Below are 26,048 nucleotides of genomic sequence, written 5' to 3'. Positions count from 1 at the left end.
TGCTATCACAGCCCTTATCTGGTTTGATGCTCAAACCAGGTGGGCAGGACAGGCTCCCGGTCCTCGCATCACAGATGTGGACAGTGGAGGCCACGTGACTTGCCAGTTGTTGTGAGACAGTTAACTCAGGAGATTGAGCCCCAACATGGAGGCGCTCGGCAGCCTACCTTGTTCTACGGTCTTTACTAACAGCCACCTTCTTGGCATTTCCATGAGCAGAAGCCACCTCACCTGTCCATTGCTAAACCTTTCTCTGTCATTGCAAACACATGCAGGTTCACTTGAGCGGGCAGCAAATGAACTTAAACCAGTGGGCAGAGGGGAGTGTTCCCTGTGCATTAGTAAAAGCCAATTTAGGGCATTGGGCAGAGAGGCTGTCAACGTTTCAGCACCTCCTAAAGCCCTTTGCTTTGAGGCTTGGTGTAGCTCGCGCATGGGCTCCTTGCGTCCCAGATCAAAGGCCAGCGTCGTGAAATCTGCACGTGGTGATGAGGGTCATTTATAATGCGTGAATCCTTTAAGAGTGACGCACTAAAGGATGGGCAGAAATTCCCTCCTTAACTCATCGGAAGCAGACGTGGACAGGGTGGGAGCCCCGGAGCCCGCGTGCGGGCAGCACGGGGCCAACGTCCTCAGAACGGGCCCACCAGAGTTAACCATGGGGCACGGGGACCCACTTCGCCAAGATGGCTTTGCCTGAAAGCCAGAAAGGGGCAGCTTGCTCTCCACTCGCACAGAACAGTTGTGCGAGGTCTAAGTACCGTCTGCAAGGAAGGTTTTACCAAACTATGGGTCATGAGCGTGAATCTGTAGGAGTGATGTCTAACCCACAGAAGGGTTTCAAGGACTTTGTGTACCACGATGCTAACAATTGCCCGTGAGTCTAACTTATTGGTGTATGCGAGTCTGGCAGATTCTACTTGAACACGCTATTTGTGGCTGGTGTCAGGTTCATTCAGGGACCCTTAGAAATTATTCTATCATTTCACTGATGAAGTCTCTAAGTCTCAGGCAAGTTTCAAGAGTTGCTAGAAGATACATAATCAGATGTAGCAACACCAGAATTAAATCCACATCTGAATCCCAAATCTGTACTGTTTCCTTTGCTTTTTTAATAATAGGAAAAAGTATTACTTATAATCCTACCTCCCAAATAATAGCTACCAATATTTTTTTCTATATTACCTTCTAGATCTGTCATGTGCTATATATTTTCTGTGAGTGTAATCGCAGGGCATGCTCACTTTTAATCAGGGTTTTTTTTTTCTTAATACCACGTTGTCTTACAGTCTTCATAATTCAATTTTTAATGAGAGCTATTTTAGGGGGAATCTATCATTTTCTTAATCATTTCCCTACGGAACAACCTGTAGATTTCTTCCAATTTTCCTCTATCATACATAACGTTCTTAAGAACATATTCATGCAAATAACTTTCCCCATATTTTAAATAGTTTTCTCTGGAAGAGAGTCCTGGAGCTGAGGTTACTAGGATGGACGATGGTTCCTAAAACGATGACCACACCGTGTCGCAAAGCGTCACCACTTTACTCTGCCACCACAATCCACCAGGCTGTCACCCCAGACAGTGCTGGTATTTCCATTTTCTTTGCTTACGATGTAAGGGAGTAAAACAAAGTTCTTTTCACTATACCAAGCTGTCTCTGTTTCAGATAAATGGCCACCTTCCAAGACCCAACTAGGGGACTGAGTTACACATGAGATCAGATCAACCGGCTGCACAAAGAAGTGGCTGCCAACTTCACAGGAACACGACTAAATGGCTGCATCCACCATCGCACGTCCAGTGCCCTCTCAACCCTTCTCCCCACTTTTCAACCTGAATCCTAAGACGATTCTCAGCCAAGACCGCCTTGTTAGGCATCTACGGACCAGGCAAGGCAGCCGCAGATCGGGAGTGGGCCAGGCCTGCAGCCCCCAGGTGCCTGAGTCCTCGTTCCGGGTGCAGGGAGGAGCTGTGCTTTATCTCAGCTCCATGTTTATGTTCACAGACAGGCATTTAATGCGAAATGCCATCCCCTAGGCGGGATGATGAAATTGTGGCCCAGGGAGAAGGCAAGGAGAGCCAAAGGTGACAATCCCAGCCAAACTCGTGACAATGCAAAGCTTCAAACTTCAGGTCCGTGTAGAATTTCTCCGAGAGATGTCGAAATGGTTGGCTTAGTGTGGGACATTTCTATTTCCTGTAATTAGACAGGCATTCTAAATCTGAGTCTGAAAGAGAGCCACGTTTACAGCATCTCATACCCCTTCACCGGTGGGAGAAATGCAAACTTGCTTTCCAGTCGCTGTGTCGATCCTGGAATTCCTCTAAGCATTCCAAAGTCCTGAGAAGCGACTTCTCCTGACCCCACCACCAACCCGCTCTCGGGAGACCTCACAGGCCCGCAACCTGCTGCTCCAGATGCCCAGCTCAGACGATGGGGCTTCGGCTCCAACATCCGAAAAGCTGGGCTGAAACATTCCTTCGTTCACGAAAGAAATGTTGGAGAAGAAGTAAAAACAGTGTGTGTGTGAACGGCGCCCAACGCCATGACCGTCCATACTGAACTCGCTGGGAACAGGGGTGTGACGAAAAGACATGGGGCATCTACCGCAGAGGCTCAGGGCCTGGGCTCCAGGGCTCATGTGTCTGGGTATGAACCCTGGATCTGCCACTGAGCAGTGCTAGGACCCTGGGAAAATTACTTAACTCTTCAGTGCCTCAGTTTCCCCATCTGCAAAACAGAAATAGCCACGGCGCCTACTTTACAGGATGGGGGTTAAAAGCATGAACTCTGAAGTCAAACAGCCTGCGTTTGCACCCCAGCTCTGCCACCCACTAGTTGTGTAACCGTAGGATCCTGTACCCTCTCTGGGGCCTCAGTTTTCTTATCTGTGAAACGGACATAATAGCAGTAGCTACTCGCAGGGTTGCTCCGAAACGGTATTTATAAAGGGCTCGCAACAATTAAGTCCTATATAAGCAAGTGTTAAATAAAAAGTAATTTAGGAGTGCCTTGAGGATATAAAACTTCTTGACACAATTCCTAGCACAGAGTTTAGTATTCTGCAAACGTTCCAGCACATTCCAGGGCTTGTAGGGAGACGAGCAGCACCCCTCAGTGGCAGGGGGAGGCTGGGGAGGTGGGAGAGGCTCAGGCAGAGGACCGCAATGGGGAATAATGGGGTGTAGGAAGGATCAGATAAAGACGTTATTGAGAGGAGGAGGGCGGAGACCTCCAGGGCCCCAAGAAAAGCAAGGAACTTTGAGTCACCCGTCCAGCAGAAGAGTTTTCTGCACAAAACTGAATACAACCCAAACGAACAAAACAAATCTGTCCTGTCCACACAGCAAGTAGCCATTAATCATAAAATAAGATTAAATGCTGGAGCAGGAAGAGTCATGGAGACCCTCTGTCAACAGACATAAACACAGACTGTTCACCGCCCAGGGCACCCCCTGAACCCAGGACACCGTAATGTAAATGATCTTCCTATCAAACAGAATGTATTAGAACAATAAATTCATTTCCCATTTTATTAGGAATCAAATGCAAGTAAAACTGCCAATCAGAGCAGACAACACAAATTATTCCTCATTAATAGAGTTCATATCCTTCCCATGAAAAGCAAAGAAACCTGATCCTACAGGTTCCTACAGACCCCATCGCTTCGGTAAATCTCCATCAGGTTTTGAACAGATTGAAACTATAGTTTCAAAATCCTGTAGGGACACAGGGAGCCCAGGCTGCAGCGGACACCCTGGTTCTCCTTGTGCCCTTCCTATGTGTGTGGGCACGTGTGTGCACATGGGTGTGCATGTGTGTGCGTGTGTGCGTGTGATGGGGAGGAGGGGGGGAAGCCAATTTCCCTACTCGACTTCCTGGGGCCTTCAGGCTGCTTCAAGGAAATAGAGACTTCCCAGTTTTCACCACAAAGTCTGCCAGAAATAAATTCCAGACTATGAACACACTCTAGGAAGAGTGCAGAGAAGTACTGATTGACAGGGACCCTGGGGGCCGGGGGACAACCCAAAGGTGCTTCATACGGGGGCCAGGTCAGCCCCTGCCCGACCAGACTGAGCTCTGAGGAGCCCCACCTCGTCCAGGGCCAGCAGCTGGCCGTGTCCAGCCAGATGAGGTGGCCGGAGAAACATGTGAGTAATGACACTTCCTCTGTTTGTCTCAGCTTTTGGTTGCCCGGAGCTACCAGACCACAGATTCAGAGCTGGCTTGCCAAAAATAAGAGATTACAGGGCTGTGCCGAACATCATAAAAAAATAAAAGTCACACCACAAGCTTCCACGTGCAAAGACTGGGTTTGACTCCGTTCTCCTTCCTGTAGGTTCCTTATTGGGAAGGGAATCCGACCATAAACTTGAGGACTCGCCGCTCCCCACATTAGTACACGTACTTACATATATAATGTGCAGAACTACGTTAAAATGTTCCAAAAGCCCAAAGGCCATTGTCAATACCAAGCAACAACAATGAGCAAATTAATGAAAAAGGTCATGCTTACATTCTTATTGAAGGGTACACACAAACCCTATGATCTAATCACGATAATCCCGGGAAAATATGGATTGAAATAAACGATGTGACGATCACACCTATATCTCGGGACATCATTTAGGGGTAGACAATACGTGACATGACAAAGACAAGAGCGCCTAGTTAAATAACAGCTAACGTGTACACAGGACTCTACTCTGCAAACGAACCACCACCCACGCCTGTACAAAAGCGGCCGCGACACGGTCTCACCATGCGTGATAAAGAACAGACCAGCGACGGGATTGGAACTGAACTCAGACACGCAGAGCCCGAGGAGTCGGGTCTCTGTTCTGTTTATTCCAACGTTGCACAATTCTCGCATCCCCTCCAAATAAAGTCCGGCAGGGAAGGAAGAGTCAGTGATGTCATCTGTTGACTGGGATCGATCTAGAGCCAACATAATTTGATGGGTGTTTTCCTCCTAGGAACCTGGACTGAATTCAAAACCACAACACAACATCTCTGAGTCTGAACCACGGCCATTGTCCCATCATGTGCTTCCCATCTCAGGCCGAGGGCTAATTGTTCAATGGCTCTTTTTTTGTCCCCAGTTGATTAGTAAGACTCTGAATAAAAGCCAATGTATCTGGACAATGAGGTTTAGGGCTGATAAGGGACCTGTTGTTCAGAGGGCCTTTAATTAGTCTTTATGACGGTGCGGACAGGGAAGACTCCAGGTTCGACACAAGCGCCAGCCCGGCTCCACTCTACACAAATGCAAGCACTTCCTCACGGGGTGTTCTCTTCCTTCTCAGCAGTGATGGGAGTAAGAGATAATTACCCAGATGCAAAGTACAGCTCCAAGGGGACTTTTCTTTTTTATAAAATGCAAAAGTACTTCAATGCCAAAAACATGAAACAATGGAAAGAATTGAGACAAAAAAACAAAATCTTCCATTATTCATCAAATCATCCAAAGGCAATCACTATTAGTTTGCCGATGTGTGTCCACACAATCTTTTTTGCTACCCACTTCTACGCACACATATATATTTCTTATAGAAGTAGCATCATAATGTCCCTGTGTATGTAAATTATACTTCAGTAAAGCTCTTTATAGAAAAAAAAAAAAGTAGTGATCATGGCCGGCTTTTTGCTGTCGGTATATTGTGAGCATGTTCATATTAATAAATACTTTTAACAATGGTGTTTAATGATGACATACCACTTTTTCCTAGAGGTGGCCATGATTTACTTAACCAATCACCTATTTTGGTCATTTAGGTCGTTTCTCATTTGTCCCCATTATGAATAATGTTGCAATAAACATCCGTAGCACTAAATTAGATTACACAGATTATTCTGGGTCAAGGGGTATGAATCATAACTTTTTAAAGCTCTAGTTAGCTGTCTTAGTACCCTCCAGGAAGGCCATGCCAATGCAAACACCTATCAGCAGTTTACGAGTGCCCAATTCACCACAACCTAGCCAACACTGGGTATTTTAACTTCTTTTTATTTAACTCCTTTTATTTTTTTCCCCCTCAGAATTGATATTTATTAACAATTTATCATATTTGCCTCAAGTATTGTTTATATAAAAGAAATTAAAACAGATAAAAGTTCCATTCTTTTTTTTAGCTTACTTTACTCTTTTTAATATTTGAAAGTGTCTGATTTCTGCCTTTGGTGAAATATCTGAATTACATGACTCTTCACTTGTATTTTCTTCCAGTCTCTTCTGACTTTGCTGTTTAAGTGTAATTCTTTAATCCATCTGGAATATATTTGGGTGTATGAACTGAAGTAAGACGTTTACTTTGTTTTTCAAATAGCCAGCAAGGCCAGCATAATATTTGTGAACATTTTATAATTTCACTGTGAGTATGAAATATTATCTTTCTCATCCACTAAATACTTAGATACAGTTCGTTCTACTTTATGGCTTTTCTACTTTATCCCATTGATGTAGATGTCTCTTCTGGAGCTATTACTATACTGCTTTAATTGTTATATTTTTATAATTTGTTTTAATATCTAGCCAGTAATACTTGCCTATTCTTCTTCCTTATAACCTTTTGGATTTTTTTTTTGGCTCTTATTACCTGTTTAATCTTCCACCTGAATTTCAGAATCATTCAGTCAAATGCAAAACAAAAAACAAGTGAACAAAAAAATCACTTTCTGAGATTCTGAATTTACAAATTAATATCTAAAGAACTTGCTTCTTTACAGTATTAGGTCTTCCTGTTCAATAATATAGCATTCTTTAAATTTATTTAAGTCTTCTCTTGTCTCCCATATGTAAGAATGTATTTTTGTAATTCCCAGAAATTTTATATTTTGTGAGGCTATTGTGAATAGGATTTTTAAATTATATTTTCCAACTGGTTATTTATGGCATATAGAAAAACTACTGGTTTTTATACATATTTTTAAACAGGCCATTTTAATAAGCCTTCTTAGATCGAATATTCTCCTCAGTTGATTCATTTGAATATTTAAGGTCGACCATCTAGAAAATGGCAACAAATTTATTTTTCCTTTCCAATATTTTTTACTTCTTATTTTTCTTATCTTATTACACTGGCTAGAATTTCTAGAACAATGTTAAATAACCATGCTAATAATGTAGACTCTGGCCCCTTCCTTGTCAGGGAAGGATACACTGAGGTACTTGCTGGGCTGTTCTGGTGCTCCTACCACACCTCACAGCCCAGGCAGCCGATGCAAACAGGACAGCCGCTTCCACGTATTTTCCACAACCAAACATAACGCCTTTGAGAAACATATAAGATATTAAAGCAGGCCGAATGATGGCAATGTTAATGGTTTCCCATAATAAGTGCAAGACTTGACAGGAAGGAGGCCGGATGGACATGGTTCATGTCTGACTTTTCAGTCCTGTAGCACAGGCGTGTTCTCAGCATCACGGCTGCGGCCCCCGAGGAGCAGCCAGTGGCTGACTTTCCAGCTCTGTGCTTGCTCTCCCCTCTCACGATGAGGGAGGCAGGTCCTTCATGCATTCCTTCACCTCTTCTTTCCGCAGCTGTGTTCATTACGCTCTCCTCCAGGAAGCCTTCCAGAACCATCCTGATGGAAAACGGCCACTAGACCTTCGGGCCTAGCAGAATACTCATCGGCTTTCACCTCCTCCCTGGTGTGCCTTCCTGGGACCCAAAGACACCTTGCTATCCACATCTGGCCATCTGGCTCCTCACCCAGATTCCACAAAACTGCCAAAAAGGACCTCCATTTGGTCAAAACAGGAGTCATCAAATTGCACACGGGGAGGGGCGATTACAGATTTTCCCTCGGAGCCTGTATCTTCCTCCTTTCACACCATTTTGAGGATCTCGGGCATCTGGTCCCAAGCTGAGGGAAGACTTGAAACGTGAACTCATATGAGGGAACTGACAACCAGGCAGGGACACTAACAGCAAGAAGAGTGAGAGAGGACAGGAAGGGAAGAAGTAGGAGAATGACGGAATGGAGACAAGTCCTGCCAACAGCTAGAGACCATCTGTGAGAGCTGTCAAAAGCCCAACGCTCTGAAGGTGAGCGTGGAGCTACAATGTAGATCCAAGCGATGACACCGCGTCATCAAGAAAATCTTAAATTGTGTTCCTTTCTCTTCACTTAGAAAAACCATGCACTATCTTTGAAGAGGTGTTTCTCATCAAAATAGTTAAAAGTGCTTTCGTTTTAAGGAGGAAGTTTCTCAGGAGAAGCTGGAAGGGGCCTTTCAGGAAGGGACTTAACCCTGATTACGTGCCAAGCACACGGTCAGTACTTTGTATATTCTATCAAATTTAAGCTGCACAATAACCCCGAAATTGTATTACAAATCAGAAAACTATGGCTCAGAATTATCATATGATCCAGGAACTCTACTTCTGGGCATATACCCAAAAGAGTTGAAAGCAGGGACTCGAAGAGAGATCTGTACACCCTTGTTCACAGAAGCAGTATTCACAATAGCCAAAAGGTGGAAGCAACCCAAGTGTCCACGGACGATGAAGGGATCAACAAAATGTGGTCTGTTCGTACCGTGGAATGTTATCCAGACTTAGAAAGGAAGGAAATTCTGACACATGCTGCAACATGGATGAACCCTGATGACACTATGCTAAGTTATATGCACATATACTTATATGAGGTCCCCAGAACAGTCAAGTTCATAGAAACAGGAGGTAGAATGGTGTCACCAGGGGCTGGAGAGAGTGGGGATGGGGAGTTCGTGTGTAGTGGGGATAGTTTCGGTTTGGTAAGATGACAAAGTCCCGCAGACGGATGGTGATGACAGCTGCACAACAACGTGAACACAATGCTGCTGAGCTGTACACTTACAAACGGCTAATGTGGTACATTCTATGGGATGTACGTTACCACAATAAAATAAAAAAGAAAGAAAACAGGGGCTCAGAGAAGTGAAAAACAACTTGCCCAGCTAGTAAGCAATGAAGGTAGAACTCAAACACCCTGTGGCCAAATCAACAGTCCAAGAGGTCTTCCCCCCTCCACCCTCCCTCAGACGTCCCCAGACACATGCCCAGCCTAAGGGTCACTCTCCTGAGGATCCGCCCTCACATGACAAAGGCTTTACTGGCAATGCCGTATCCTGCCCTCCGGGAACTTACAATCACAAGGGCCCTTGGCCCTGACTCCTGGCGCCATCCACCACCTGCTTTGCCTGCCAGTCCCACTCAGCAGCATCCGCGAGAGGACTAGCTGATCTCCTCGTGAGTTTTATATGGGATAATGTTGATAGCAAACTAGATAGATAGATAGATAGATAGATAGATAGAGACTGGAGAGGAGCTGAGAAAAACAGGTGCCAAGGCCTCACCTTCAACCACAGGGGAGCAGCGAACAAACAGCAGCATCTCCCGCTCCGCCATCGGGATGGCACCCAGGGCGCGCCAGGCCCTTCCCCTCTAAACTCTAAAAACACACCAGACTCTCGCTTACCAAATTCTTCCTCACATGCCGGTCTTCTGGCTGGACGTTCCCTGTCCCTGCCCACCCCACGATCGGACCCCAGGGCAAAATGCGACCCAGCCTTCAAGTGTCCGCTCACGCAGGACCTCCTGGGTGAAGCCTCCCCCAACTCTCCTTTGAGCCTCTTCTCTGTCCTCCCTGAACCTTACTAAAGCCATCATCACATTTCATTTCTGTCTTTTCTTTCAGGTATCCCCAGGACACCGCACATTCTTTGCGAACAGGGACCTCACCTGTACCTCTACTGCCCAGACCAGGACCTGCTGGATGGCTAAGAAACGTGAGCGGAATGGGTGAATAAATGAATGGGTGAATGGGTGAATGAATGAAACCACAGTGCTAATCCGCTTTGTATAAACAAAGCGATGGCTGTGACAGTGCTGTGAAGGTGACCACATCCTTCCTTCTTGTCACCCCTCCGCCAGCCACGGGAGTGCAACCTCAGGCGTCTAGCACAACAGTCTCAGCTCTTGGCTCTGGGAGGGGCTGTGCTCACCGCTGTTAAGTCAGAAACATCCGGAAAGCAAGGAGGGAATCACTTCAAATCCAGCACAAGTACTAGGACCTCGATTCATGCCTGATGTCCGTTGATGACAGAGGGCCCAGCAACATGCCAAGCAGGACAGGCGCTGGCCAGGGAGCCAGATGACTGAGGTCTGAGTCCTTGTTCCACCTCGTGTTGGCTGCGTGGCCTTGGGTGAGTCCCTCAGCCTCTCTGTTCTGCAATCCCCCTGTGGATAAAGTGGGGGGGGGGCATTTCCTGCCCCATCTACCTTACAGAGTGCACGTAGCATCCAAGGACAGAGCAGCACCAAAGGGCCCTGACACTGCAAATGTAGGAGGAAATTATTCGTATCACTCTGGCCTCTGGGGGTGGCATCTCCATCAGAGGCAGGAAGGGACTGGCCCGGGAGACGCCTGGTCACAGCCGAGAGCCTGAGCCACGCAGGCCGCAGCCAGGGTGCAGTGTGCTGTGTCATTAGGGTGACACTGGAGGAAGACACTGCAGGGCCTCCGCCAAGTTCCCTCCCGGCACAGCCCCACCTACCTGCCCACCTGCCCACGGAAAGCAGAACGAACATGGTCACAAAAGGCGGCAAAATAGGACTCACTATGGGCTGCACAGTGAGGTCAGAGCAAATCTGGAGGGGCGGTGGCCATTCCATCCACAGATGGTGAACCCCGAGGGAGGGCTCTGGGGCTGTTGGGGGGATGCTGAGAGGCCACCTCTTCTGGGGTATCGCTGGCTTCAAGTCCGCGGTCTCATCTCTATGAACATCCTGTACTTGTCACATCAGACGTGCCAATGCAGGGTCAGGGAAACACACTCAAAACCAAGTTCTCACATCAAAGACCAAGATAAATAGGACTAAAAGGCAGTGAACCAGTAGGCTGGCCTTAAAGTAAAGCCTCAGATCAAAACCACAATGAGACAGCATCTCATGGCCAGGATCAGGATGGCTATCATCAAACGGCAGCCAATAGTAAGTGTTGGCGAGGATGTGGGGAAACCGGAACCCTCATACACTGCTGGTGGGAATGCAAAGTGGTCCAACCACTTTGGGAAACAGTCTGGCTGCTTCTCAGAAAGTTAAACATAGAGTTACCGTATGCCCAGCAATTCCACTCCTGGGTATACACCCAACAGAATAGAAAGCATTATGTCTACACTAAAACTTGGCCACCAATGTACATTATTCATTCCTAATAGCCCAAAAAGTGAAAACAAGCCAAAGGCTGTTAGCTGATGAATGGATAAACAAAACATGATACGCCCAAACAACAAAATATTATTCGGCCATAGAAAGGAATGAAACACTGGTACATGTTACTATGTGGATGAACCTTGGAAACATGCAAAGGGAAAGAAGCCAGCTACAAAAGGCCACATATTGTATGATGCCATTTATATGAAATGTACAGAAGAGACAAATTCACAGAGACAGAAAGTAGATTCGTGGTTGCCAGGGGCTGGAATGAGATGTTGTTGCTCATTGGTACAGGGTTTCTTTTTAGGGTGGTAAGAATGTTCTGAAATTAGACAATAGCAATGGCTGCACAATAATGTGAATATACTAAAAGCCATTGAATTTTATACTTTAAAGAAGTGAATTTTATGGTATACAAATTACACCTATATTTCTTAAAAATTTTTAGAAGGCAATATACTTTGTATAAGCCAACACAGAAAGAAAGAGAGAGAAAGAGAGAGAGAAAGAAAGAAAGAACTAAACTGATGAGACTCTTGTTACTCAACGTCTTTTCTGCTTGAAAACCCTTTATGAAATTCTGAAGGAGAAGCAAGAATAGTCGTTTGCAAACTGCCTTGAAGTCAAAGAGAATGAGAAGAAGAAAGAACCAAGCTAATACATGAAGAGGAAAAAACAACCAGGAAAAATGATATTTTCAGACACAATCGTGGACAGAAAACCTATCAGTCGCCGGAGGCCACCTTTACCTGGCAAGGTGACCGTGGAAATAGGGGGTTTATGTGTCAAGGAAGCAAGAATGTTAAGTAGAACATGACTGTCTCAGCATTGAGACATAAAAGGGGTTCAACTGCCCATTCCCCCGGCCAAAGGACCCAGGAAACACAGCTGAGTGGGGACTTTCTATCCTCCATAACAGAGCCGATTTCCCAGTCGTCTTTTGTTAAAAGGCCTTGCCATTGAATGGAAATGCACATTTCAGCGCCAAGAGGGATGATACCACCTTCTCCAGCCCGTCTCTGGAAAGTGAGCTCTTTCTCGGGGTCCAGCTTCTGCAGAGTGAAGAGCTTCCTTCACGCTGACAGCACTCACCGTGGGCATGAGCCAAATGCACCCCGCGGGAAGCACCTGCGCGACCAAAAGTGCGCACCACGGAGAGAAGACACAGAAGCGGCCTCCGTTCTGCCCAAATGCCACCGCCCCCCACTGGGGAGCTTTAGTGTGCCCCTGCGAAGTGAGGGAATCGCAATAAACAAGTTCTAAGTTCCAGACCCAGCCCTGGAGCTTGCAATCGGGTGTCAAGGTCCCGTCTACCCTCCAGGAACAGAAAGATGTCGGTGTTGGAGCTTTAACCTGCCCTCTGAGCCGACCATTATTTAAAAGCACTTTGCTCTATAATCCAGCGAGAGAGAACGATCGGATACCTTGAATCTCCCCCAGCAGGAGGCCACGCCCACCAGGAAAGATGTTCACCGAGGTCAGGGTTCACCAGGTGTCTTCTGTTGCCTTCTGCCGGCACTAACAGTCTACGATTTACGATTTAAAATATTAAGTTCAGCGATGTAAACCCTTCCTTTCCGAAGTAAGATGGAAAATACATTTCATAGGGGAGAAAACTCTCCAATGAACAGAGCTGAACGCTCTTAGCAAGAAAAGAAATCCAGGTGATGGGGAGATGTGCCTCCGGGACACCAACAATAACAACAAATAAATAAACCATTGTGGAGCCATGCTGACCATCGTAGTTAATTCTGGATGACAGAAGAAGGACAGGAGAGGTGGATGATGAAACAAGAGTGCTGCTGATGGCAATCGCCACAGAACACATTCGGCCCTTCAAGTGGCCCTGTAGCCATGGGTTATTGTAAAAAACTTCAACCGTCAGAAGCAAAATTGGGCTGAAGGGCCTACTCCCCCGACACACGTAACCCGCCCAGTCCTGCCATACCCACGGTCTCCCTGAATCCTCCCGGCACCCCTATTAGGGGAGACAAGCTGATCCAGGCGCTTCTGACAACTGAGAAAACCAAGACAAAGACATGGGGCACCGTGCCTGAACTAGCAAGCAGCAGGGTCAAGACCAGAATGAAGGTCTCCCGGTTCCCAGCTCCGTGAAGATGTGTCGCCAAGAAGGTTAGGCCTCAAATTCTTTCCGTTACACCTCATGCTTCTCCTTGGATTATCTCCATAAAGCAAAGCAAAAAAAAAACGATGTTCAGAGCAGCACTTCCAACTCTGAGAAACTGTTTGGTTTTCCTCCCTGGCCCTGCCCCTCCTCAAAGCATGCCATCTGCCCGAGGTGTCTCCCAGGCGGCCCCGGGAAGCGCTGAGCCTGATGAACCTCAAAGAGGACAGAGCCAGAGCTCTTCAGAGGAACGCGGAGAGGCAGAGCCAGGCAAGGGCAAGGTGACCTCTGGGCAGCCTATGTGACAGCCATCATCTCAATCTGGCCCTGCACACATAGGGCTCCCAGGCCTCCCAGAAGAGGGACCGAGTTCAGCTGATGAATGCCTGCATCAGTGACCCCTCTCAAACTTGCTCCAAATCCCACCCCCACTCTGGGATGCAGGACAAATCTAGGGCATCAATCCAGGGCCTCTGTGAGGACACCAGAGACACTCAACACACCAATGTCTTGGGGAACATCTTCCCCCGCTGGGTGCAGCCTCCCACCTAGTGGGAGACGTATGCTCTCTGATCATTTTTTCCCTTGATATTACAGAAAAAGGACTTTTAAATAATGGTTGGATCAAAGAGCAGGATCAAAAATCTTTCTGTTCCTGGGGACTGGACCGCAGCCCGACACCTGATGGCAAATTCAAGGTGGGGGCTGTGTCTGGGACTTTTGTAAAGCACCTGGCACGGTGCTGGGTGCACAGCAGCGTTCATGAGCACACTTTTTAATTGTTAAAAAGCAAACGTAACCCTTTTATTCTGTGACCTGCAAGTGCTGTGGGCCCAGAGCTTGGACCAGAATCCCAGCCCTAACGCCTGCATGCTCTGTAGCTTTAGGTAAGTTGCTTGGCTTCTCTGGCTTCCCATGTCTTCATTTATAGCTTGAGGATAAACCCTCCTATCTTCAGAGATGGTAGAAGGACACATGTATGCAGGGTGTATACAGGGCTTGCCTGGCACAGATTCCTAGTAAATGGTATCCAATATCCACTCCCTCCAAATGACCTCGCTTCCTTCTAACCATCTCTACTGAAAAGGACAGAAAAACGCGGCTCCTGCCACGACTCCTGGCAGGTTTGTGGAGGGGTCCGGAGAGCAACTACTAGGTCACCCCCTTTCAAAGCTCATCAGAAGACAAGAGAACCCAACACAAACCCCTCAGAGGTAGAGGGATGTGTCTGGGTTTGCCTGGGACAGCCTGGTTTACACTGTTGTCTCGGGGACATTATTAGCAGGACATTTAAGTGTATCCCTTTGGGCGATAACATAAATGCTCATGCTACAAATAGGGCCAAAGCCCCATCTAACTGTGAAAACACTGAAGCAAAAGTTAAATTTCCTCTAAAATATTAAGGCCCCCCTCACTGGCCTCAGAGTGGTTCTGAAATATCCTCAGGGACAGAGCTTCCTAACTAAACTCTCTGCTTGCTTTAAGAATGGATGTGCTTTACCGGCTTTTTTATCCCCTATGATTTGTGTAGCTAATGAGCTAAGGCAAAAAGTAAAGAAAGAACAATAATAAAGACTCCCAGCTGGAGCAAAGAAGCATGAGATGTGCGTGGCCACAACTGGGAGCTGTTCGCCTCTGCCAGAATTGACCAGTAACAGGTCATCCCTGCATGTCACCTCTGCAGGGTCCATGCTGTCCCTTGGTTTGATGCCATAAAAGAGGAAGGAACCACCGGCCACGCCCGTCCAGACAGGAGACAGCTCTGCACCCTGCCAGGCCTCGCCCAAGCCGCACTTTTGTGCATGTTAGGCCCTGCGTGACTAAATGCTTCCTTAGCCAAAACACCCGCTGGGAAAGAATTTGTCACCAATGCCGCCAGAGGGACAACCCAGCGGCCACGCACTGGATTCTCTGTGAGCTGCAGGGTGATGGGGAGAGGATGGAGGTGCTGGTTCAGTGGGGAATGCAAACTCCCTTGCAGACAATGCAGTGAATCCACCAAGAAAAACAGAGGGCTTGGGCAATCCACAGCACCGCAATGAACAGTTACAGAGTTGGCCTCATCTGATTTCCAGAAATGGCTGAAATTTCAAATCTAGCAAGTTATTGATTAGATGAGTTGTTTTCTGGTGACATTACTTTATACCTGCAGGGCCAGATGTGTCGTCAGGAAAATTTAGACCCTAAATTTCCCAGAGATTATTGGAAGGGGGACAAAAAGTGAAAAGTGAAACTTTTATTTTTTTGTTTAAGCTCTCTTACAAGCACTATAAGCACTCTGTAGTCCTACAAGAGGACTTGTTATACGGAAGATCTTTCCTGCTGTGTTCGAAACACAAACTCCTTTACATGGGGTTGAAACAAGCCTTGAACCCTCTTCCTAATCTCATCATGTGACAGTGAGGTAAGATGGCCCATCGGGAATCAGATGACCTGCAATTGCCTCCATAGAAGAGATGAAGGGACAATTGCTAGATCAATAGATTAGATAAATAACAGACAAATAGGTTGATCGATTGATAGGTAGACGGACAGAGTAAGTGAGCTATGGTCTAAATGTTTGTATCTTCCCCAAAATTCAAATGTTGAAATCCTAACTCCCTAGGTGATGGTATCAGGAGGTGGGGCCTTTAGGAGGTGATCAGGTCATGAGGATGCAGCCCTCGTGAATGGGATTAGTGTCCTCATAAAAGAGACCACAGGGAGACCCGTCCCCGCTTCCACTGTGTGAGGACGTAGTGACAAGGCACCATCTGTGAACCAGGAAGCAGCCCTCACCAGACCCCAAATCTGCTGGCACCTTGATCCTGGACTTTCCAACTTCCAGAACTGTGAGCAACAAATTCCTTTGGTTTATAAATAAGCCACCCAGTTTATCGTATTTTGCTGTAATAGCTCAAACGGACGAAGATAGTTTAGGCAGATAGGTAACAGATTAGATGGATAGATTAGACAGAAGAGAGACACAGATCTATTCACACATGCACCAAAAGTGTCACAATGATCATTTTTACATAGCATGGGACAAAAAAAACTCGCTTACTCTTTACATAGCCCTAAGAAATAAGAATCTATTGTCCCCATTTTACAGATGCAGAAATTGCTATCTAGAAATAGATTAGGATGATTGCTCTAGTACTGAAACAGAAAATGCTAGAAAGGGAATTTAAACTTAGATCTGATTCTTGGCGCTCTCCCATCCCTGTCCTGCTGGGCGACTTACAATCTCATCCTCTGAAGTGTGGTCCAATAAATGGCACCCAGCTTTGAGAGAGGGGCTGGGACAGGAGATCTGAGCGGTTGCTGAAAGAGTCCATGATTCTATGTTATTAACGGGCTTTTTTGATTTTTTCCCCACAGACTCCCCACAGGGAAGGATTCCAGTCCTGATCTGTCATTAGAGGGAGATTAGGTCATAAACACTACTGATTCAACCCAGAGACTGCGGGGTTTTCTCAGGGAAGCCAGCACAGCAGGTGGCCCCCGGTGCTGGGGACGGCGGTCCATGTTCCAGCTCCACTCTGCCTGTGGCACCTCCATCCCACCACCCAGCCCTTCTCTTGCTCATGACCACTTACCCCAAGTTCTGACTAGTACCCTATCAGGAAATTAGCCAAGCAAAACCATCAGGACACCAGGGACAACATCCGAAAGAGGAGGCTCTCTTTGGTGACAATTAGCTCAGCTCTGGCCTGTTTCATAAGCTTCTGGAGGGACCCTGGCTATAGAATCCACTCAGCTCAAGTCACAACAGGGCGTGTCCCCTCCCTTCACCAAGAGGACAGGATAGAGCAGGGAACAGATTGCAGAAGGCATCTGTAGCATTTGGAAAACCTTGGCAGACGTTCACATAGTTGCAAGAGAAGTCCAACTGCTGGAATCAGGCACTTAGACCCATGGTTCTTAACCCCGCTATCACCTGGAAGCTTTCAAAACCACCAAAGCCAACCCCACCTGGAACAATGAAGCCAGACCTTCTGGTCTCCGTATTTTGTTTAAAACTCCCCAGGGGCTTCTAACGTGCAGTCAAGGTTTGCAACCACTGCTCCGGCTCGTTGCGAAACTCCCTTTCCTGGACAGCAGCCTCGGCCACCGCGGCCCAACCCCCAGCCGCATCCCCTCTGTCATTTGGGGAACATTTAGTCACATTCAAAGAAAGCTACCTCCCAACTGGGCTAACCAGAAAGAACTCTAATTCCTACCCACTGTAATCCCCCTTTATCATTAACCATGGCAGTTAAGACTAAATGCAAGGAATTTGAGTAAATGGCTTCACCCAACAGCAGCAGCAAGACAGAGGCAGAGCCCTCAAAACCCAAAGAAATAAATGATCATTTCTTGAGAAGAAACAGAAAGGTCTGCTCAAAGAGGAAAAGGAGGAAGAAGGGAAAAAGAAAAAAGGGAATGATTTAGGGCCGGCGCCATGGATGGTAAATTTGAAAACACAAATCCCTCGGCAGCCACTTCTTAGGAGAGTTGATTTTCCCTTTAAAACTCTATGTGCCATTAATTTTTTAAAGAAGGGTGGAATGCTCATCTATTATGGGCTCTCATAGGAAAAGCAACGAAGCCCACTAGGCAGGGAGTGTGAAATGGGCGTCCTACCCTAGCTCTTGTTTTGAACAGAGGGAGGGATATTAAACAAAACCACTGAAAACGTACAGTGTGGTTAGGAGTTTTCTTAAGTGACGAAGTGGGCATGTCCCTGCTTACTGAACACCCTTTCCCTACAACTCCACACGGAAGCTTTGCCACGCGTGGGTGGGGAGGTGGCAGCAGGGAGGAATGCTGGGATAGGGTGGTTTCCACCCTGTGCCTCCCGAGGCCCTGGGGCTCTCCAGGGGCGGAACGGTCAGCAGGAGGGGGAAAATGGAGAGATGGAGGGCCCACCCACCCAAAGCAGCTCTGCTTCCTCAGTCCCCTCCGTCAGATGGACGGGTCTCACGAACGATTTCACATGAGGACAGCAATGCTAAAGCCAAAAGAGAGAAGGATCACAGGCAGCTTATCAAAAAGCCAGCACGGCCCTCTGTGCATGCTGGGGCCACATGCAGATGCAGAGGGCACGATCTCTGCTCCTTGCGTATATGTGCCACGGAAGCTCTCGTCCAGCAACAAGGCAGCCCAAGACCTGGCCACTGAATGCCTGTCCCACACGTCCAAAGGTTAGGAAAACCCCGCTGGAGCCCGGCATCCCCACGTCCTCCACCACCCACCTCTGCTGTCATTCTGGCCAACAGGAGTGACAGGAAGGTCCCAACAGTCTGAACAACCCGCTCTAGGGCGAGTCAGAGGATAGGCTCTGGGAGCCGCTGAGTGCTGGGAATCTCCAAGCTCTTGGTGCAACATACACAGGCAGAGTCGCAACTGGGATTGAGGAGGATGAAACTGGGATCGGGTAGGATGAAGATGCATCGGGAGATGAAGGCCCACGCCCTGGATGAGCTGGCTGGTTTCCAAAGCCGTAACTGCCAGCTCTCAGGGCCGAGGGCCGGGGGCCGGGCAGGAAACCCTGGGGGATTGCGATACCTGCTACAATGTCTATGGACTGGAGACCTTTACGGGAATGCCCCTGCTTCTGGAAGCGCCCAGCGGACCCTAATCCCCACCGGTCCACCCAGCGGGCTGTCCAAGTCCAACCCAGTGACCCCCTTAATGAGAAAAGCGTTTGGCAAAGCGCACGCTGGACCTTCAGGAAGGGCTGTGCCTGTCCTCAGGATGCTTCATGGTCTTACTCTCTTCTCCGCTCTGCTCAGCACCAGGCACTGGGTGATCACCCCAAACTATCCCAAGGAGCGGTCAGAATCTTCCAGTCCAGCCGATCAAGGCCAAGATACGCACAACGATGTCCCCAGACCTATGGCATCTGCTTGCAGAAGGTGCCCATGTCCTTAGGAGAACGTGTGACATCACCCACGTGGGGCCTGGGGCGGCAAGGGGAGGAGCACAGGGACCAGCCACACGGACAGCCCGGATAACGTGGTTTCTAATCGCCAGGCCATGGGCAGGTTTTGTGGCGACAACTTTGGTCCTGGACTTTGAAACTTTGGTCTGATGTGGTCAGGCGTTTTTGTAAACACTTTCTAACCCTAGTCAAATGAATGCTGCAAAGGGAATAATCAAAGTATCAATTACAGACACGTTCATATTATAGTGAGTGTGTGTTCACACATGTGTGCCCGTCACAAGCAGGGAGCAAACCCAAATGCCACATGGATGAAAAAATGACAAGCAGTGGATGTACCACAGCGACATTCCTGAGCCACGTCACTCAGGGAGCCACCTCGCCTCCTCCCAGGCCTCCTGCCTCCACAGGGAGGCTCGCTGGGAAGAGCTGGGACAAGCCCAAGAGGTTTCAGGATGACAGCTGAGTCTGCCACGGCGCGTGACTTCTCCAAGGCGTGACCCTCTGTACTGGGAGACAAGCTCTCTCCCAAGAGGACCAGTGTGAGAGCTGCTGTCCCCACCCCCCCTTGTGAAGAATAGCCCAGACAGAGGGAGCTGTCCCTGTCCACAACCATCCACAACCACAGGCCACGCTGTGGCTCTGGGCGTTCCCCTCCTGCCATCCTCCTCCACTCCTGCCACAGCACACCACAGTGACTGGGGGTGCTGGGGCCGCAGAAACGAGGGCACCACTGAGGAAGCAGCTGCTCCCGCTGGGGTTGGGCACAGAAACCCTTCTTCCCTCCCCACGACACTCCATCCTCTGGCATCACTCAGACAAAGCAGGAAACCAAATCGTGTTGGTGTATGTATTCACCCACTCATTCACCCACCCTCAGGTGGGCATTAACGGGGTGTCTCTTAGGAGGGAGACACTGCCCCAGGAGTGGGGAATAGGAAAATGGAAGAGACAGAGGGCCTGGCTTGAATTGCAATGCAAGGCTGAATGCCACAAGGGCCACGGGATAAATGCCCAGTGTTTGCCAAGGTGCCAGGCAGCCTCCAGAGACTGCAGGGAAGGGGGCTGGGGAGCAGCTCCAGGAAGCAGGGGGCACCCATGCTGGGCTGCTAATCGCAGCAATACTTCCGGAGGCAGAGAAATGAAGAGAGGGTGACAATGTGAGTGTGGCGGGACCGGGCCCGTCGTGGAGGGCTCTGATACCCGGGGTGACTTCTCTGAGCAAGAGGGAGACACTGCAGGCTCTGGAGGAGATGGCACGATCAAAGCTGTGCCGGAGAAAGAGCCTGGTGACAGAGACTGGGGCACCGAGACTCCTCAGAGGGCTGGGCAAAAATCCAGTAAGGGCCGACAAAGGTCTGAATCAGTGGGGTAAAGAAACAGGTGCAAGAGATAACATGGAACAAAAGCAACTGGAGGCGGCACGAGAACAGGAAGACGCCAGGATGGCTCTGTGGGTTGCAGCCAGTGCGACCACGAGGGCAGCCTCTCCAGGCCCCGGCGCTGGGAAGGCGGCAGGGATGTGGGAGCAGAGGGGGAGTCCGACTGGGGACAGGTGGATGGAGCCGCAGCCAGAGAAGTGACAGGTCTAGCGTCTGGGAGGGAGAACCCCTTCCAGCCCTGCAGGGACAGCACTCCTCCCCTTCTCCTGCTCCAGTCCTGGTCTCTGCCGCACCAGGAAGCCCTCTGGGGTGTGCTGTGCCCAGAGCTCCGCACCCTCTAGGGAAAGCTTGCGTTCAGGTGAGCAGAAATGACATGCACAGCAGGGGCTCCCAATATCCCTGGAGGTCCGGAGTCTGCAGGTCTGGCACGGACCCCTGAGACCTACCCTGCCACACAGTTCCCAGCGCTCTGGGCCAGCACCAGATTAAAATGCAGATTCACAGGCCACACCAGCATACGTGCTACTTTAATAGGTTGGGTGGGGCCCCAGGAAGTGGAATGTTTTAAGATGCACCCCCCGGGGACACCGAGGCATGCCGCCACTGGCTGCACCTGGAGAACCCCTTCTCTTGGAGATGCTCTGGCCCGGCCCCTGGCAGCTAGAGCCTCTTTCTCTGCCTCTGCCGGGAGAGCAGAGCTCTAAACAGTGTACATGAGATGGAAGGTCACAGTACCCAGTGCAGGATGGAATGACAGTGACCACCACATCTGAGTGCTTACTACTAGCCAGTTGCTGTTCCGATGCTGCCACAGTCCGTCTTTGTAACAACCTTCCCCATTTTGCAGATGAGATAACTGAGGCTGAAAGCAAAGGTGGTGCAGCTGGGAGGTCATAGGGCCGGAGCTGCAGGTGTATGTTCCACGCCTGCCACCTACACCAGCACACAGGGCAATTGGCAAGCAGTGCCTGTCCCTCTGGGCTCAGTCTTCCCCTCTGTAAATGGGGCTATCTGTTCCCACCTGCTTCCTGGAGACTCTGGGGTCCTAACGCCTCTGATGACCATAAAGCCTCTGCGAAGTCCGTAGTGCTTTCTCCGGGCAGCAGCCCTGCCACCCCCGTAACCCCTTGGCCGGGCTGCATGCCGCCTGCAGGGTATGTCTGGAGTCTCTGCCCACCCACCACTGGCGGAAAGGGCAGAGGGCATTCCTCCTGCCCCGCAGAGTCCCCCTCACAAAGCTCTTGTTGTGCGAGTCTCAATACCAGCCTCTGTTTGATGGCAATAATATTATTTTCTGCTGCTGACGTGCTATCTCCTTTTTTAAACGGGGAACATTCGGCTGCATTTTTCCTCTGCGGGCAGTGCCATCTCAGACAGAAATGGAGCCTCCAGAGCCTGTGACCTGGGAAACACGCAGCCAGCAAGGAGGCGGGTGAACAGTCACCTGTGAGCGCAGGGACATGGCCTGGAGCAAGTCAGAAAGCCAGGAGGGAGGAGGGCACAGGGGTCTTTGTGCCAATTTACTTCAATTGCTTGTTTCGGCAAACAGCAGTGGGCATGTGAGGTGGTCATTCGAATCTGTTCAAAGCGCCCTCGGCATTTCTTTCTAGACTCAATAGGCATCACAGAAGCTACAATCTCGCTGGAGGGCAAGTGGTTGCACCAAGTGCTGTCTCTTTGCAAGGCCTTCTCTGTGAAGCAAGCCCCAGTCACTCGCTTATTCTAAGCAATGCAGAATGCATGACCAGCAAGCATAAAAAAGACAAAAAATTCCTAATTTCCTCATCTGTATCATTACTGCTCACCTCCGGAAGGAAGGGCAGGCTGGCAGAAATTCTATGAGGGCAGTAACCATGGCTGGTTATTTGCAAGAGTAGTTAATATTTTTCTCAGACTACAAAAGCATTGGAGTTTAGGTGTGACAACTGACCACACGTGGCCACCTCTGATTACTTTTATCCTTTGAGGTTTGCTCATTAGACACCCCTACCCCACTCTTCAGCCTGACTGCATCACGGAGCACACAGGAAGATGCCACCGCACTGTCCGAGTAAGCAGGGCAGGCGGTCTGTGTCTTCCCTCCCCTTTCCTGACCATCTGCCCACAAGGCCATCTGCTGACTATTCTGGGCTCCCTGGGCCAGGTGTGGGACTCATAAAGATGTCCCTCGCCCCACACAGAAGGAGCCCACCTGGCTGAATGGGGAGAAGGCCACAACCACTGCAAAAGTCAGGGTAGCAGCAAGAAGGCTGGGCCCCGTGGTAGGGGAGGGAAGGCAGGGAAGGGTTAAAAAGCAGATGGAGGAGCCAAAGCATGGGGCAGGTGTGAGGAGTGAAGAGGCACATTCAGGGACCCAGGAGTGGAGAAAACACACACTCACAGGTTCTTTTAAGCAAATCAGAGAGAAAACGGCCTTTCTGCATCTTCTGAGCAAAGTACATTTGATCAGAGGCAAAATCTCTCTCTGACCTCAGGGAATGACTGAATGTGGGAGCTGGAAAGGACTTCCGGGGTCATCTAATGCAAACCCTTCATGGTGCAGATGCACAGCTAAAGCACAGAGAAGTGAGGTGACCTGCTCAAGGTCACACAGCAAGTTAGTGTCAGACCAGAACTCCCGACTCCTGGTTGGGGGCATTTCCTCCTCCAGTGATAGACATCACTGACCACTCACTCAGGAAATATTTATTTGTGGCTTATTGAACCTCTGTGACCAATGCAGGGACCTACAGGACCTCCATATGAACTCCACACTGAGGCAGACTGTCACCTTGACTTGGCCTTCCCAGCTGACACCAAGCAGTCTGTGCTCCAGGAGTTGTTACTCCACAGCCCGCCCTGGGGAGGGGCAGAAATGCCCACAGGTGCCAGCGAGTCCTGAACAACTGACAAAGGGGCAAGCTGGTGTACTAGCCTGGTCCCAGGGTGTGCACGAAGGGCCGCCTTGGGAATGGCACCCACCAGGTCAGAAGGCAACCTGTGCAGCGGGACAGAAATCACAAGGCTCATGCTTGGAGGCCCCTGACGCTTCAGACACTGAAGACCAGAATAGAGGACCCAGAGGGTGAGCGAATGATTTACAATGCAGGGGAACTCCAAGTGGGGGGCGTAGGCGAGGCAGGGCATTGTTCCTCTAGCTCAGCCAAGAGAAGCTTCTGGAAAGACCCAAAACCACAGGTAAAAAGGCCATCACTCTGAAAAATAACCAGCAAAATAGTTTTTTCTAAAACAGAAATAGCTGAGTTCCTTTTACCTAGACCCTCTTCTGAACCAAACTTGTTAGCTTTTTGTATACGACAGACTCTGTGTTGACTTTCACTCTTGGATAAAATCTATTTTTTAAAATATATATCTGATGGGCCACTGTGCAGCTTGTCCACCTCCTCAAAAACAAAATGACATTTGTCAAAAGGACAATCCGTAGGCACGCTGGAATCTGATGGTTCACAAGCAAACTTGTAGCACGTGTGCTGCGTTCTGTGAATACGGTTTAGATTAGCCTGAACAAAAAGCACAAAGCCCTTGGTGTGATATTTAAGGGGCACCCGTGAACCCAGCTGTGGGTGCTGGAATTGTCATATCTAAAGGACAGTTATTATCTGTGGGTCCCCCTCCAGGCAGGGCTGCCCAATTCCTTTTACATCCAACCCAGGCTAGAAATATCCCTTCTCCCATTTGATTTTCATATCCGTGGGACAGAGGTTCCTCGTTCAACATTTCATTTGCTGCACCCCATCCCCATTCTGAAAAGAAATTCTGTTGGGAATTTTTTAAAAAATCAAAATCAAGTACTTATGAGCAAAAGCTCAAAACCAATAGCCTTGAAGATGACTCCAAATGCTGTGTTTTCACAACCCAATTACATTTGGAGGCCAAGGAAAATCCTCAAGCAGAGAAAGCAAGAAGCCATTCCTCTTATCCTACGCAAATTTCCTAGAACCGATTCCCCAGTTCAGCTGGAGAACTTGCAATTTGACAGCAAATGAGCGTAATGAAATAAGAGAAGTGGCTGACAAATCCTCACCCCCTTACTTGGTAGATCAAACCGCTGCTCAGTTTAGCAACTTTTGGAAGGAAAGAATCGAACAACACAGACTGATTTTCAAACGACCACAGTTCCTAAGCACCACAAAGGTGCCACGTGGGCCTCTTACTGATCATGGTGGTTCCTCCAGCCAGGGCTGCCTTGGTTCCTTGGAAGAAGTCATCAGCAGACGTCATTCCCTGGTCGGGCATCTGGAAACGCGTATGGACATCAATTCCTCCCGGGATCACCATCCGGGAATGGGCTTCGATGGTCTTCACCCCTCCTGGCACAATCAGGTTCTCGCCTATTTGCCTAAATAAACAGGGTGGGCAATAAAGGTTGTGAATGAAACGTGGAATCAAATGGGATCTGACAGCTACTTTCACTAACCTATCAACCATTCTTCAATACGAGCCATGGGCTTTTCGGATTACTGTTATGACTCATAACAGAAGCACTACCCACTCCCTACCCCAACTAAGAGGCAAGGCAGAGTACAGCAGAAAGCAAAATTTAAATAAGGCATCAGAGGCCCCATTCAAAGAGATTTAGTTACCAAGAAACTCCTAAGATCAAATGATAACCAAGCCCCAAGATAGTTATATAAAATGTCACTAAACTTTCTTTACAACACACACAGTGGAGCTAATTATCATATAGCAATTTTTTTCCAGACCTGGCTGTGCTTTCCAAACATTTATTTTCACAATATCCTTTTTCACTTAGAGAAACAATAAGGATAGAAGGGTGGGGGTAGAACAAAACAAAGCCAAAAAGAAAAAGAAAAAAAAGGGAACACTATGATTGCAATGAGTCAAAAATTCGGAAGCATTTGCTCGCAAATTAGATAATACAGGCAGAAAAATGAATATTCATTCTGTTAGGGGCCATGATTCATTTCTAATTAAAAAAATATTTTTACTATATATTTCTACCAATTTTTTGAAAAAGAATATTAATCAAGGAGGAGTTGACAAAGTTCTAGAACAAATGAGTGATGACTAAAAATAGTATACAAGTCTATGAGAGACATTTCTAGGCCAGTGTCTCTCGGCTAGACCCGATCGTGCTGCCTTATAATTGGGGGAAAATGGAACATGAAAGTCATGGCAGTTGAGAGCCCAGAGCTGAGACTGTCACAGCAAACACACATGGAGAAAACATTAAATGTGGAAATGTTCAGACCTATTTTAGGTACATAAATCAGGGCGTGAGCTTCCAGGCAATAGTCCTATCCACCCCAGTTTTCCACTCCTCCGGACTGGTTAGCTGCTAGCACTTGATGAATGCTGCTTATTTAAAAGATGTCATTCGCTGCAGTGTTTGTCTTTAAACAGATGTGCTATTTCTCCCGGGCCCTGTGAGCCATCCCAGCAGGCAGGGCCCGAGGATGCTGGTAT

General features: G+C 48.5%; 1 protein-coding gene across 2 annotated transcripts in view; it reads right to left on the bottom strand.

Annotated features, from left to right (window-relative positions):
* DPYSL2 (dihydropyrimidinase-like 2) overlaps positions 1-26,048 on the bottom strand; it is a 96,530-nt gene that overhangs the window by 31,770 nt on the left and 38,712 nt on the right. For both annotated transcript variants that reach the window (XM_012662987.1, XM_012662988.1), the window contains exon 3: positions 24,776-24,960. In XM_012662987.1, coding sequence (XP_012518441.1) covers positions 24,776-24,960 — 185 coding nt within the window. The remainder of the gene's footprint in view (positions 1-24,775; positions 24,961-26,048) is intronic.

Source organism: Propithecus coquereli, unplaced genomic scaffold (genome assembly GCF_000956105.1).
Source record: "Propithecus coquereli isolate 6110/MARCELLA unplaced genomic scaffold, Pcoq_1.0 Scaffold79, whole genome shotgun sequence".
In the NCBI taxonomy this organism is placed as follows: Eukaryota; Metazoa; Chordata; class Mammalia; order Primates; family Indriidae; genus Propithecus; species Propithecus coquereli.
Note: the sequence above shows the minus strand (reverse complement) of the source record. Positions and strands in the feature narration are given on the sequence as shown.